Source organism: Catharus ustulatus, chromosome 18 (genome assembly GCF_009819885.2).
Source record: "Catharus ustulatus isolate bCatUst1 chromosome 18, bCatUst1.pri.v2, whole genome shotgun sequence".
Taxonomy (NCBI): Eukaryota; Metazoa; Chordata; class Aves; order Passeriformes; family Turdidae; genus Catharus; species Catharus ustulatus.
The window spans coordinates 13,678,211-13,693,567 of NC_046238.1; the positions used below are offsets into that span (position 1 = coordinate 13,678,211).

Consider the following 15,357-nt stretch of genomic DNA (forward strand, 5'->3'; position numbering starts at 1 on the left):
TCCGCCGCTCCCCGTGGGTTCTCCCCGGCGGCGGCGGGCACGGGACCCCGGCCGGGGCCGCCCCCTCCCCCGCAGGGCGCGGAGCGGGATCTGCCGCCCGCCGTGGATTTCGGGGACCCGCGCGAGGCGTTCCGCAGCAAGAGCAACGCGGAGCTGCTGCGCGGGCTGGTGGTGCTGGGGCTGTGCGCCGTGGAGCCGCTGGTGCAGCACAACCGGGAGGTGGGTGGAGGAAGGGGTCCGCCTTGGTGGGGCTGCTCCGCGGCGGAGCTTGTCCCCGTTCTGGGGGTTACCGGCTCTGGACCGGCGGAGCTCTCTCTCAGGGGCCGCCAGCTCCGGGAGGTCCCCTTCTGGAGGGGGTTCTTGCTCCGGGGAGTTCCATTTTGGAACTGCGAGTCCCAGGATGGGAGTGCCCCTTCCGGCCGTGTCGGTGCGGAATGGGGGTTCTGTCGCTCCAGGGGTGACTGCTCCAAATGGGGAGATATTTCGTTTCGGGAGAATGCCTGTTTTGCAGGATGTTGGTGTGTGCCAGGGGTACTCTCACTCGGAGGGGTTGCCCGTCCTGGGCTGGCGGGGCTCTCACCCTAGCGATGCCCATTCCGGGACGTGTCATTCCCCTTCCGAGGGGACTCTCAGTCAGAGGGTGCGCGTGTTGGGGTGTTCTTGGACCCGGGCCGGGGTGTACTCGTTTTGGGGAATGCCAGTCGTGGGTCGTGGGGACTTTTCCTCCGGGAGTGCCGGTGCGGGACGGATGCTTAGCCGCCGTTGTCTCGCAGCTGCTGCAGTTGTGCCAGCGGGTGCTGGGGCAGACGCTGTTCGACCGGCTGATGAAGATGACGTTCTACGGGCAGTTCGTGGCCGGGGAGGACCAGGAGGCCATCAAGCCGCTGCTCCGGCGGAACCAGGCCTTCGGCGTGGGCGCCGTGCTGGATTACAGCGTGGAGGAGGATCTGGGCGACGGGCGGTGAGTGCGGGGCTGGGGCGGGGAGGGGGCAGCCCCTGGCCGCGCTGCCATTGGCTGCGTCCGCCCAGCCCCCCGCTCCCATTGGCTGCAGGGCCTTACGTCACTGCCCCACCCCTCCGCCCCCCCGCCACCGCCCATGGTCCGCACCCGAGGATGGCAGTGCCCAGAACACGGGGGTGGCAGTGGGACGGCAGTGCCCAGAACACGGGGGTGGCAGTGGGATGGCAGTGCCCAGAACACGGGGGTGGCAGTGGGACGGCAGTGCCCAGAACACGAGGTTGGCAGTGCCCAGAACACGGGAGTGGCAGTGCCCAGAACACGGGGGTGGCAGTGGGACGGCAGTGCCCAGAACACGAGGTTGGCAGTGCCCAGAACACGGGGGTGGCAGTGGGGTGGCAGTGCCCAGAACACGAAGTTGGCAGTGCCCCGAACAACGGGGATGGCAGTGGGACGGCAGTGCCCCGAATAACGGGGATGGCAGTGGGACGGCAGTGCCCCGAACACGGGGGTAGCAGTGGGGTGGCAGTGCTCTGCACACGGGGATGACAGTGCCCAGAACACGGAGATGGCAGTGCTCCACCTATGCGGCTGGCAGTGCTCCGCGCACAGCGGGATCTGTGACCCGCACACGGCGGTGGCCGTGTCCTGCACACGGGTGTGGGGCTCGCACTGTGCTGTATCGCTCACCCCGCCCCTCTGCACATACCGGCTGCTACCCCCTGTCTGCTGCACCCCCTCTGTCCCCATCTATTCCCTTGCACACACCAGAGCGTAACCCGTCCCCGGCGGTGCTGTACACCCCGAACCGTTCTGCACACCCTGAGGGGGTTTCCACCTCTGTTCTCCCTCTCCTATGGGACGCTGACCCCACCCATTCCATCTTCCCTCTGAGTTGTGCCAGCCACGTCCCATTTTCCCTAACCCCCTGGGGCGCTGTGTCCCCCCCATGACCCTCTGCACAGACAGACAGCGTTGCTGTCCTGCCTGAAGTCCCCCTTCCCCCCTCCCACTGGGATGCTGCCCCCCATTCCTGCCCCCTCTATCCCCCACCATACAAACACTAGCATGCCGCCTCACACATTTTGGTGGACTCAATGATCTTGGAACTCTTTTCCAATCTTAACAATTCCATGAGTTCCACCCTCCACCATTTCCATCTCTCTCAAGCTGGGGCCGTGCCCCGCTTCCCGCACTGCCCCCCAGTCCCGGGCAGCCTTCACTGTCTCTCGCACTCTGCCAAGAGCTGGCACTAACCCAAAGCTGCCGGTAACTTTCCATTATTCAGCCTGCAGTTCCGGTCCGCTGCGCTCTACAGATCGATGGGCTGCTGGCCGGCACGCCACGATCACGGGGGTGGGCGGTGTCCCCCCTCCCTGCGACAAGGGTGGCCCTTCCGGAGGACACTGCGCCGTCCCCCGGGCAAAGCGGCACAGGGCAGTCCCTGTTGGCAGCTGGGGACCCCGTCCGACTGTCATACGCTTGTCACATGGTGTTAAAAACACAGCGGGAACGGCTTTTTAGGGTGGTTTGCGAGCAGGATATGAGACAGGGTGGTAATGCAGGTGCTGCTGACAGGAGCCTTATCTCTGGTCCACACCCGGGCACTGCTTATCGGGGACCCCCATGTGCCATGGCAGGGGCCACTGCCCCTCGCTGCTGCTGCTGCTGCCACACTTCCCTGGGAGTGAAGGGTCTGTGTGGCTGTGATGGGAGCAGGCACTGGTGAGAGCAGCATGGGCACGGGAGCTGGGCGGGGGGAGGCAGGGCTGCACCATCCCAGAATGGGCCACAAACTTTGAGGGTTTTCTAGAAAAGCTTCAAAACACCCTGCTGCTTCCTGGCAGGAGGGTAGCTGGTTTGAAGGTGTGTGACCACGTGTTTCTCCCCTGGACATGCAGCCATGCTCCGGGTAGAGTTCAGCATTCCTGTGGGGCTGAGTCAGCAGGACAGGTGCTGCCAGGCTGGCACTGCTGCCCTCCACGCCTGGCTATGCCTGGACCTATGGCTGTGGGTGACCATAGAAGACTTTCAGACAGGCTCTGCCTGCACCTGTATGCCCCCTGCTGATGGGTGGCAGTGGTTTGTGTGTTGGCTGGACTGTACTGCTCCTCCCCTGCTGCAGATTTGGGGTTTGCACATGTGGTGCCTGGCTAGGTGAGTTTTGCCTGTGCCATGTGGGCCATTCACATCCAAGAGAGTTCTCAATGCATCTCTGCCCAAGCCCCAGTGGGATTTGCCTGGATATCAGGAAAGGGGTCTTCACCTAGAGGATGGTGGGGCACTTAAAAAGCTCTCCAGGAGGTGGTCATGGTCCCAAGACTGCCAGAGCAAAAGGATTGTTTGGACAATCAGCATAGGGTAGGATTGTTGTCCTCTGCAGGGCTAGGAGTGGAACTTGATGTCCTCATTTGTCCCTTCCACCTCAGGATGTCCTGTAATTCTATGGACAGGTACCAAGTCCAGGGTGGCATTGGAAGGGTTATATTGAATGGTGTCCCTTGCCAACCATCACTCTGGGTTCTCCCTGGCTCTGTTTGGGTTACAATCCCAAATTCTCAGTTCTTCTGCCAGGGCTGGTGCTGAGTTGGGCTGTGTGTGATTGAGAGAGGTAGGCAGACCTGAGTTCATGACTGCTGGACTCCGGTGCTGTGTCCTCCCTTTGGTGAATGCTTTGGGATTGTGCTGCTGCCAGCCAGGAAGCAGAGTTACAAACCACAGCAGCCAGTGGGTATTTTGGCCTCTTGATGCTGTCTTCTGTTGTTCTTCTGGAGCAAGCCCGACATAATGACAGGGAAATGCCCTTTCCACTCCAGCAATGGGCTATGGCACCTCTCCCACAGCCTTTCCGGCTGGGAACAACAATGCAAAGTGGGCAAGAAACAGCTTATCCTGCCTGCTGCAGGCCCCTGCCTGCCCTGCTCAGTCTGGAATCCAGGGCTCTGCCAGCTTGTCCTAGGAGGCCTCAGCCACGTGCTGAAGACTGCTGCCAGGTCATGGTGACACAGCTGGAAAATAAGTGTCCTGCAGGCAGCAAAGGGGGTTCAACGGGGGTTCAGCGTGGCTGCAGTTCTGGGTGGGGGGTGGAGAGGCTGCACTGGGTAGGGGTTTCTGGTACCTGTGGAGTGAAACAGCGAGCCCCCCCATAGTGGAAGTGGTTGTAGCCTCCTGGCAGCCTTGGGGCCATTGCTGGCCCACAGGTATCCCAAGACTGCAGATGGGTTAGGGTTGTGCTGACACAGGGGAGGGACCATCCTGCCCCTAGCACTGTAAGATGCTCTTCAGGCTCTGCTGTGTGGAGCATGTACTTGGCTTCCTCTAGAAATTGCTTGTGTGCATATCTAACACCTGTCCCAGTGTGGGATCACTGTCTCCAGCCTGGCCAATGCTGCTCCCAGAGCTGCCACCTCCCCTTGTTCTGTTCCAGGTGCTGCTGCCACCTGTGCTCTGTTAGCATGTGCCTGCGATCATGGGGTAGCTTCTGTTTAGCTTGAAGCTCTCCAAGGCCGTCCTGTGGTGGTCCTGGGCTGGTGTGCACTGACAACGCCCACATGGAGCAGGTTGAAGGTCTATTCTGCCAAGAGCTTTGTTTTATTCCTACCTGTGGAATTTTAAGTACCACCCATACCTCCAAAATGGACTTCATGTAACCACGAGTCTTTTCCTTGGATGTAATAATTCAAGGACAGCTTCTCCCTGATCCCTCATATCCTTTGCCAGACCCACTTGCTGCTGAGCGAAGCAAACATGCTGTGCTGCTGGCACCCTCCGGGTAACCTCCAGGGCCAAAGAAATTATTTCTGACAGTGGGACCTTTGTGCTGCTCCTGAACTGGTTTACTTATTCTGATCCAAAACTTCCCAAAAGCCCCATCTGCTGTGTCAGCTGGATTATCCTTCTCAGCCATCCAGCAAGTCCTCATAACCTACTTTAGGCAAATGTGAGCTCCCAGGCCCTAAGCTCAGCCTTGAGGTTGTTCCTGTCTGGATATAGCCTGCCAGCAGCGTCTGGACAGCACCTGGAGATGGGACCTGCTCTGGGAGACTTGTGGTTTGCAGAAGGGATGGTCAGGTATAATCCGAGTTCAGTGGCACTTGGTGGGTGAGGGAATGGCTTTACTGGCCAAGATCAATATTGCGAAGCGAGCAGCTGATGTCCAGGATGAAGGTATTTTTTCAGCTGGAAGGAGGTTTCTTTGTTTTACTTGATGCATAAGAACAAAGTGAGCACCATGGCACTGCTTTGAATGCCCCCCTAGAGTATGAAGGAACAGCTGGTGCAGTCATGCAGCAGAAATGCTGCTGGGAAGGGTGTGTTTGTCTTCAGGAATGTAAAACACTCTAATACTCTAACTCCAAGGGTGCTGTTTGCTATTTGAGCTGTATACCTTCACTCCAGCCACTAATCCCTGGTACCTTGGATGATGTGCCTTGGGCTCAGAGCTGTCCCTTGCAAAAAGGACCCATGTCTCTGTGTGCCTTCATGTCACAGCAGTATTCAGCTGAAGCTGTCCCCTATGCCATGCCAACTGTTTCAAAGGGAGCTTCCACCTAGCAAGGGCTTTGCTGATAAATCCCATTTCTGAGAGTATGATCTCTCCTCCTCCCTTTCTTCCACCCTCTTTCTGTACTTAGGGATGGAAAGCTGCTTTCCCAGTCCTCAGGTGAGTAAAGTCAGGGAGCAGACCTGATATGGTGCTTGCTGCTTCCCATGAGCTCCAGCTGCTCCTCCCCTGGCTCACACCAGGCTTCATGGCACTTGGAGTGATGTGGGACTGTTCCTGGTTCCAGGGGGCCAGAGAGAATGCCTCGTTTCCAGTTGTTCATGCTTCCAGCAGCCCCTAATTCCTGTCACAGGGTTTCTATATGGGAGAACATGTCCTGGGACCATGCCATGTGCCTCTCTGCTGTCTTCTCCAGGCCTGCTGGCTCCAGATGGATGGTTTTGCTGCTTCCCTCGCAGTGTGCTTCTTCCCCATTGGGCACAGCCAGTTTGGGGATGGGGATGCCAAGACAGAAACCTCCTGGAGGAGATGGCTCTGCTGCCACCCAGGCTGCTCTCCAGGGGCTGGCCCTGGGTCTGCAGCTGGCTTTAGGGTGTCAGTAAGAAGGCTTAGCTACTCAAGCTCAGGAAAGATCTTGTTACTTGGCCAGCACCCCCAGGCTGTCAGAGCCCTGTTATCTCCTTGGCAGAGAGTTTGGGCTGAAAATGACACCGGAGATCAGCTGGAGTTGAAAACAAGACATTGTTTGTGAGTTGTTGGCTGAAGCCACGCCACAGAGGAGTGTGGGGCAGCAGGGCACCCTTGGCTTGATGTGCTCAGGGTCTGGAGGAGCTCTGTGCTTTGCGGTCTGGCTGCTGGTGCCATTAAGGTTAGGAGGCAGTGGGTTGAGGCTTGATGTCACCACAGCAAGGATCATGAGCAGGATGGAGATGGAGCATGCCAGCCCCATCAGACTGACTTTGTCCTTGCCATGGAGTGGGCTTTTGGAGAGCAACTCTGAACCCTGGGATGAAGCATTCTCACTGTGCTGCCTCAGGGTTCCCAGGTCTACCTTGGATGGATGGTGAAGCCCTGTTCCCTTCCACAGGTGGGTTTCAGGCATCTGAACTGCCAGCTAGATCCCATCAGCAATGGGATGGCAAGGGAACAGCAGGGAATAGCACCAGGATGGCATCACAGGAGCCTCAGAGCTGCCCTGTCCATCAGCATAGGGTTGCAGGGGGTTGCTGACCTGGCCCTTATCTTTCCTGTTTTTCTTCTTAGCTCCCACACCTCTGCAGCCGAGAAGGAGATGGGAGGTGAGTGACAGGAGATAGCCTGGAGGTCCAGGCACTGCAGGCCTGGTGTTGTGGGGGAAGGACGCAGGTACCACAGCCTCAAAAAATGAGCTGGATGAAGAACAACATGGTTCCTGGCCAAGTCTTGCCCCTCAGCAAAGAGTCAGCCTCTGCTTGGGCACAAAGCAAGCAGAGCCCATGTCAGTGCTGGGGGCTCTTCTGAGGTCCAAGCCAGAGCCTCTCTCCCCTTCACCCACACTGGAAGCTCCTGGGGAGGCAGTAGGAGCTTGCTGGGGCATGACTCATCTCCATCCTCTTCTACCCCAGGAGCAGAAAAAAGGGAGAAGCGATACCGAGCCCATCAGGGTTTTGGGGATCACCATGGTGGAGTCGCTGGTGCCCACACCTATTTCTACGCTGATGAGGCCAAGTGTGACCAACACATGGAGACTTTTCTCCACTGTATTGATGCCTTAAGTGAGTGCTCCATGTGTTCTGGACAGCTCCACTGTTCTGGGGATTGCAGGATCTCTCAGTCCCACCACCACTGTCTCTCCTGCCCAAGGGCTGATGGTTAGGTTGACTCTGTCCTTGTGGCTCCATCCAGGTGGCAGTTCAGATGACGGCTTCGCTGCCATCAAGCTGACAGCACTGGCCAGACCCCAGTTCCTGGTGAGTGCCAGAGCTGTGACACAGTGTGGTGGGTCAGATGATGCTTCTGCTGGGGCAGGTGCCAGGTGGCATCTCTAGTAATGGCAGTGAGAAGTGTGCACCAACAGCCTGTCCCCTGTGAGCCCAAGACCCCTGGAGACCCTACCTCAACTTTTAGGAAGACACAAAGAGCTTAGAAGTTTAAAGGTCCCAGCATGAAGGGGGACGTGTGGGGTCTGTACTGCTTGGCTTGGCCGAGGTACCCTGCTCTGGGGTCAGCATCTACCTTGGGCTGGGTGTGATCTTGCAAAGCCTGGAAGGACAGGAGGCTCCAGCCTGGGTGTCCCACCTGGAGCCCTGTCTCCACAGGTGCAGTTCTCAGAGGTGCTGGTGAAGTGGCAAAGGCTCTTCCACCAAATGGCTGCAGAGCAGGACCAGGCCGGGCGGGCAGTGCTGGACATAAAGCTGGAGCTGGAGAAGCTGCAGGTGAGGCAGGTGATGCCTGTGGGAAGAGGCTGTGCTGCAGGGATGCACTGCTGGAGGTAGCCATGGACACAGAAGTGCCAGAGCAGCCCTGAGCTGTGACACCTCAAGCAGACAGACCCCTGTGGCCCAACACTTCTTTTGGTGGCAGGAGGCACTGGCCAGCTTCGGTATCGCGAGCAAGGCAGAGAGCCAGCAGTGGTTCATAGGCAATAAACTGGGCACAATCAGGTAAGTTGTCTGGGAGCTGGGAGTGCTGCAGGGCAGGGACACTGGAGGACTTTGTCCATGTCCCTGGGACAGCAGCAAGGCAAGGTCTCCAAAGGCCAGCTCTGGGTCAGCACAGAAATGGAACATAGGGGAAGTTTGGGTGGAGGTGACAGGACAGGGTGGCACATGTCATGTGTCCTTCCTGCTGGTGGGGTTTGGGAGCTGATAGAGAGCCCCCTGCCTTTGCAAGACACCAGCAAGGACCTGGCTCTCTGCTCCCAGCACTGTGGATCTGCTGGACTGGAACAGCCTGTTCGACAGCCGCACCAAGCTCTCCAGGCCTTTGCTCATCCCCAACAGGAAGGTGGGTACCCACCTTTGCTACCCTCAGAGTGGTCCCACAGAGTGTTTGTGGGAGCAGGGCAAGGGTCTCATGCTCTTTCCAGTGGGTGCTGGTGGCTGCAAAGCTCAGCCATGCTGTGACCACAGTGTGCAACTACCAGGGCTGGCAGGGTGGGCACCCTGCCACACCGTGCTGGCTGGTGGGGGCTGGGGGACTGGGATGGAGCAGCAGTCCTGGGGATGGGTTCCCTCCAGAGGTGTTTGTGTCCCCCATGGGCAGAGCTGGCTGCAGGCAGAGTGCCACAAAGCTGTTCTTGTTTCAGACTGGGCAGCTGGAGCCTCTGCTGTCACGCTTCAGCAAGGAGGAGGAGCTGCAGATGAAGAGGGTGCTGCAACGCATGGATGTCCTTGCAAAAGTGAGGGGACCTTGGGGCAGGGGAAGCCACAGAGGGGGACACATGGAGCAGGCAGCTCCCATGAAAACAACCTGAGTGTCATTCACCCCTCAGAGAGCCATGGAGAAGGGCGTGAGGCTGATGGTAGATGCGGAGCAGAGCTACTTCCAGCCAGCCATCAGCCACCTCACTGTGGAGATGCAGCGCCGCTTCAACAAGAGCCGGCCCATCATCTACAGCACTTACCAGTGCTACCTGAAGGTGAGGCCGACATGTCCCACTGCACTGGTGGGGATGGATAGAGACCTCATCTCCTGAAGCCATGGCAGTGCTATGGCACAGATGCTGAGGCAGTCAGGGGCGGCACTGGAGCAATGACCTTGTGCCATCTCTTCCACTTGGTCACAGGAAGCTTACAACAATGTGACACGGGACATGGAGCTGTCGCGCCGGGAGGGCTGGCTCTTTGGCACCAAGCTGGTGCGTGGCGCCTACATGGAGCAGGAGAGGGAGAGGGCAGCTCAGATGGGCTATGAGGATCCCATCAACCCCACCTATGAGAAGACCAACGAGATGTACCACAGGTAGGGGACAGTCTCAGCCACACTGCTGCCTGTTGCCCCAGTGGAAAGAGGCCTCACCAGAGACCCATCTTGGCTTACAGGTGCCTGGACTATGTCCTGGAGGAGATCAAGCATAGCCGGAAAGCCTGCGTGATGGTGGCATCTCACAATGAGGAAACGGTGAAGTTTACCCTGCGCAGGTGGGTGCTGGGCAAGCAGCGTGATGAGGCAAGAACAAGGGACTTGAGCAATGTGGGGGCCCAGCACAGATGCAGGGAGATGTTCTGTGGTTTGTCAGGTTCTCCCTGAGCTCACCTGGGGGAATCCTGGCTCCCACCTGGTGCTCAGGGCTTTAGATGGGGCTTGGAGCTGAGGTACAACATGATGGCCCCATTGGCTGCAGAACCGGTCCCATCACCAACCCAGAGGCTGTTGTAAAAACAAATCCCTCAAGCTCTACATCTCAGCATCCATCTGGGATGTGGTCAGTGCCATGCTGTCCTATTTGGGGATGATCCTCAATCCTCTGGTGGGGCACACTGCTCTGGTGAGCTCTGCTGTGTCCGCTCTCCCCCTGTGCTGAGGCTTGTTTTGCAGGATGATGGAGTTGGGGATCCATCCCTCAGACAAGAAAGTGTGCTTCGGGCAGCTGCTGGGCATGTGTGATCAGATCACCTTCCCCCTGGGTGAGTGATGGGAGTGGAAGGAAGGAAGGAAGGACGGAAGGATGAGGATATAAGTGAAAAGTCACATCCCTCTCCTGGAGTTTCATGAGTCTGTGGTGGCTGGGCAGGGACATTTCCACTTTGGAGCCTGAACAGAGATTGGGGTATCCCAGGGTGGGGCAGAGACTGGTCCCAGCAGATAGAAGCCCTCTCCTGTACCTCCTCAGCCAAGGGGTGTCCCTGGGCTCCATGGGAGGTGAATGTCGAGTCCTGGGCTCTCTGCTGACAGGATGGCACCAACCTCTTGTGTGACCTTGGCCACAAGCCCGGGCAGCGGAGCAGCACTGCTAGGAGCCTGGACAGAAGGACACACAAGGGTCCAGGTACCCTGCCTAGGTCAGGGACTGATCCCCCTGCCCACACCAGTGTCCAAAACAGAGTCCCAAGGCCAGCAGAGCAGCAGGAGGCAGACTGGGCAGTTGTCCAGTGCAGACGCTGCTCTGTCCTGAGTTCTCTTGGAAGCAGGGCTTGGCTGCCCATCTGCAGCCTCCTCCGGTCATGCTGGAAATATGTGTTAACTTGATGTTTCTGGTTGAACACTCCTTGAGCTGGCCCAGCCCCGGCTGCCGACATTCCCAGGGCTCCTGGTGACCTCAGCATGCTCCCTCTAGCGCTTTCCCAAGCTCCCGGTGCTGAGCCAGGAGAGGATGCACTGCTGCTCCTCTCACCAGGCTCTGCCGCTGCCGGGATCCCCCTCCCAGTGCCCAGCCACAGGGAAGGGCAGGTGGCTTTTTTTTCTTCCCACTTCTTTTTCAATTTTCACCCTTGTTTTTTTTTCCCCCTGTTTTTTTTTTTGTTACCTCTTTTATCGTTACCCCTTCTTCTTTGCCCTTTTTGCCCCTTTCTTCTCCCCCTTCCTGTCCCTTCCTCCTCCTTCCTGTCCCTTCCTCCTCCTTCCCCTCTCTTTTCCCCTTTGCCCCCTTTTTCCTCTTTTCATGTATCTTCCTCCTATTTTCCCTTTACATGTTTTTTCACTTTTTTCCTCCTTTTTAACTTTCTTTTTCCTTTTCGCACATTTTTTTTTCACTCTTGGCACCTTCCTGACCTGCAGCCTCTCTCCCTGCAGGCCAGGCTGGCTTCTCCGTGTACAAGTATGTGCCCTATGGGCCGGTGAACGAGGTACTGCCTTACCTGTCCCGCCGGGCCCAGGAGAACAGGGGCTTCATGCAGCGGGCGAACCGCGAGCGGGACCTGCTCTGGAAAGAGGTCAAGAGGCGTCTCCTCACAGGAAACCTCTTCAGCCACTGAACCTAGCCCCAGCCCAGGGGCTCCTGTACCTTCACCCTGAACCACTGTCACCATTCCCCATCCCAGTTCTGCTGCAGCTCCCCCAGCCCTCTTTGCCCAGGGAGAGAAGTGTCCTTACTGCTGTTGAACCACTCACACCTTCCGGTAGCCTCTGGGATTGCCCCAGCTGACATTACCCAGGGATGTCCCTCTGCCATTCCATGGCCTCTCGAGCTGCCTCCTGCCAGCCCACTCTGTGCCTTGATGAACACTGTCCCGGCATTTTTTTCCCTGGCAGGATTGCACAGAGTGATTTATCCACTTGCCTTGTGCCCATGGGCTCGGGTTCAGGTAGGCTGAATGACTTGGGAACAAGCTGGCCTCAACCAGAAGCTTCTCCAGCCTCTGCCAGGGCTGGAGCTTTGCCTCCATCAGACTTTTGAAGGGGCAGGATCAGCCCCCGTTGCCTGTCCCAGACAGCTACCTGCCCACTCACTGGCTTTGTACTGACCAGAGCTGGGCAGGTCCAGGCTCTCCCCCATCCCACTGGGATTAGGTGCCTGGGGTTGTCCATCCTCAGGCACACGTCCTATGGAGCAGGAGGGGTGAGGGGAGTGGGCTGGCCCCATCCCTGTACCATTCCTCCCCACTGTCCTTCGTTCTAATGATGGACCAGGGGCAGTGGGAGCACCAGGAGCTGGACAACAGCTCCTTTCTGCTATACACTGGATTTGTAGAGAATGGAAATGATTAAATCACAACTGTTCCTGCTGTCATCTCTCTCTCTGTTATTGGGCAGCCACACGTCCCCAGGCACTGCCATGGTCTCAAAGGGGGGTTAGTGCTGCACGCTTTGGCCTGAGCCAGAGCTTGGGGAAACGAGTGAGGCCAAATTTCCTGGGACAGGGACTGGAGCTGTGGAGCTTCCTGTGATGGGTTTGGGGGGAGCTGGGAGCCCTGGGGCATCCCCCTACCTGCAGAGGAGGAGGTGGCAACATGGAAGAGCCTCTCCCCATCCTCTGACATGCTTTTGGGGGACATGCACCCTTCAGGCCTTCATGCCTCAAATTAAGGGCACTTTTTCCTAGGCTTTGCAAGACCACGGGCATCTCTGGAATTCCCTTCCTGGAGCTGTGGCAGTGTCTCCTTTTTTCCTGGGTCAGACCCTCTACTTGGCGAGCCCCTCATACCAAAGGGCTGATGTTTTGGTTTTCCAGAGCTGTTCATCTCCTGCCTTTTCTCTAGCTGAGACTTTTCTGCCTTAAAAATAAAACAATCCTGGAGGGGAGCAGGGAGCCTTGCCTGGAGCATGGGACTAGAACAACACTGGTGCAGGCAGCAGCTAGGCTCCTGGAATTTAAGGGAAGATAGGAGACGTTCTAGGCCCTGGGCTGCCTTCCACCCCCTGCAGGATGCTGTGATAGTGGCACAGAGTACCCTGGTGCATGACGGGCTGAGATCTGCTGCTGCAGCTGCACTCAGGGCTGGCTGACGCAGGAGCAGCTGTTACCCACTATGAGCATCCGCAAAGACATTTAGGCATCTGTGTAGTAAGGCAGAAGAAGCCCCTCTTGGCTCTCTAAAAAGAGCAGATCATCCCCAGCCCTCTTCCTAGGACAGGACGGCTTTGCAGCCTACGTCAGTGGTGTTGTGTGCGCGTGTTTGCGGGGGCTGTGTAGGGCTGCAGGTGCTGCCTTCTGAACACCCAAGGCACAGGATGTCCTTGAAACCTCAAATCCCTGGTTCACCACAACCTTTCATAGAATGTCCTCAGCTGGAAAGGACCCACAGGATCAACCAGCCCAGCTTTGCCCTGCCCAGACACCCCAACAATCCCACCCTGTCCATCCCTGGCAATGCTGTCCAAACGCTCCTGGAGCTCTGGCAGCCTCGGGGCCGTGCCCATTCCCTGGGGAGCCTGGGCAGTGCCAGCACCCTCTGGGGGAGGGAAGAACCTTTCCCTGAGCTCCAGCCTGAGCCTGGGCAGTGCCAGCACCCTCTGGGGGAGGGAAGAACCTTTCCCTGATATCCTACCTAACTGTCCCCTGGCACAGCTGTATCCATGCTCAGCCACAAAACAGCAACTGCCACTTTTATTTCTGCTTGCACTGACCCAATCAACCCTCCCATAGCTCAGGCATTCCACACCCTGCTCAGTTTTAGCTTTTGCTGCTGTTTTCTGCTTGTACTGAAGGAAGAGGAGGCATGGAAAGGCAGCGTGTGTGTAGAACCCTGTGCTGGGGGGAGCTGGAATGGGAAAGAGCCATATCCTTGCAGCAACCAGCCTGAAAGCCTGGGCACAGTGAATATGATGACAAGTAACTCACACTGTAGGTTCCCCCTGTGCTCCACTGTGCAGTCTTGCCCACCAAAGCAGCCATGGGGATTTTTGGAACCATTGACAAAATGGCATCTTTTTACTTGGTTTTGTGTTCAGAAATACTATTGGGGTTTCTTTCTTCTGTGGTGTTTTCCAAAGCACAGAAAGACAGGAGACAGGCACCTGGCAGGGTCTGAAATGGGAACTGTAAATAATGGTGTGATGGAAAGCATGGGCTCTGAATGGACAACAGCCTGGCTGGCACCAGTGGGAGAGCAGGGAGGGGTGAGTGCTACCTGTGGGCTGTGCAGCACAAGCCAGCCCAGAGCACTGTGAAATCTCCCTTCGCTTCTACTCCACAGCATCCTCAGCTTCTCCAGCCTCTTATGCCAGCTGGCAGCATCTTCTGAGGGAGCAGCTTATCTCCCTGGCTACAGCCTAGTCCCTGCCCTGTTGTGGGTTACACGGGTAGAAACGGAGCAGTCGAGATGTATCACCTGCTCACCAAGAGAAAGAGAAGTTAAGTTTATGGAAGCCAAAAAAACATACGAAAGCTGACATCCTCACACAAAGCACCAGCACAGTGAAGGTGAGGCAGTGTGATCCTGCCCTGGCTCATTGTGGCTGGGACAGTAGAGTACAAGGGCTGCTCAGCACAATGCATGGGGATGAAGAGAGCAGGATAGGAAAGGAATCCTAGTTGTGGAAACAGTCTGAGTGAGTCTAAAGCTCGAGGTGGGCACAGCTGCCAGAGGAGGGAATACCACCGAACCCAAATTTCTGCCTAACTTTGGAGCTGACCCTCCCCATCCCACTTTCTCCAGTAGGATGCCGAACTCAGCCTGAGGCTGAGTAATCCCAAAGAAGCAATTTGTGCCTCTATGGCCTTCACATTCCTGTGCCTGTGAGCAGCATGGGGCAGGGGGAACAGGGATGTGGAGGCAGGGGGAGATGGGCAAGGGATGCTACTTCCCACTGCTACTGCCAAACACGTGGAATGTGCCAGGGAAAAAAGGAGGGGAGAGAGGGATTACTACCCAGTGGTCACATTCCAGCTGGTAAGACCACCAGAGACTTTCTACTGGGAGTCACCTGTCTAAGCAGGAGAGAAGCCTTCATGCACATCAGCCGCTGCCAACACTGAAGATGGAGAGAACCCACCAAATGTCTTTACTCTCTGGTGCAAGGATCCCAAGGTGCTCAGAACACCCTGATCCTCTCCAGAAGGCTGCTGCCCAACTCATTCCTACAGGGGCTCCACATCCACAGATCTCCAGAGGCGCTCCAAGGCAGCTCTTTGGGAGATGCACTGTCTGTTCACCTTCCCCAGCTCCGTGCAAGCCATCAGCATTCCTCAGGAGACACGTGCAGCTGTGCAACTGCATTTGCACCACCTTAAGGGAGATGGCCAGGGTGTCCCCATCCACACTTCCCTCACACTGTTATCAGATGTCCTGGGAGCTCAGAGAAGTTTGACACATCTCTTGCATTGACCATTAAGCTGAAACTCCAGCTGGTACAGAAGGGTGCCCAAGGAAGCCCTGGCCCATTCAGTGCTGCTGCACTGTCAGGCTGAGGAGGTTTATTGACAGGGCTGCTAGAGGTGGGACTCATGCAAGTGGCCAGGGTCTCCCCCTGTGGGTTCACCAGTGGCTGCTCTGAAGCCTTTCTGGGCCTGTACAGGGTCCTTGGCTCTGCTGCT

At 57.3% G+C, this 15,357-nt stretch overlaps 1 protein-coding gene across 2 annotated transcripts; it reads left to right on the forward strand.

Annotated features, from left to right (window-relative positions):
- The first annotated feature begins 49 nt into the window (after nt 1-49).
- LOC117004743 (proline dehydrogenase 1, mitochondrial-like) lies at nt 50-12,111 on the forward strand. 2 transcript variants are annotated; one of them, XM_033075803.1, is made up of 14 exons: nt 50-219; nt 774-961; nt 6,726-6,760; nt 7,067-7,216; nt 7,347-7,411; nt 7,760-7,876; nt 8,025-8,104; nt 8,366-8,447; nt 8,749-8,841; nt 8,935-9,081; nt 9,229-9,404; nt 9,485-9,583; nt 9,981-10,069; nt 11,175-12,111. In XM_033075803.1, exons 2-14 carry the CDS (start codon nt 825-827, stop codon nt 11,354-11,356), a joined length of 1,452 nt encoding a protein of 483 aa, XP_032931694.1. In that variant the 5' UTR covers nt 50-219; nt 774-824; the 3' UTR covers nt 11,357-12,111. The 2 variants fall into 2 exon arrangements, with proteins under 2 accessions (XP_032931694.1, XP_032931693.1); XM_033075802.2 differs by lacking the exons at nt 50-219; nt 774-961 and having other exon boundaries at nt 1,090-6,760.
- Nucleotides 12,112-15,357: the final 3,246 nt, after the last annotated feature.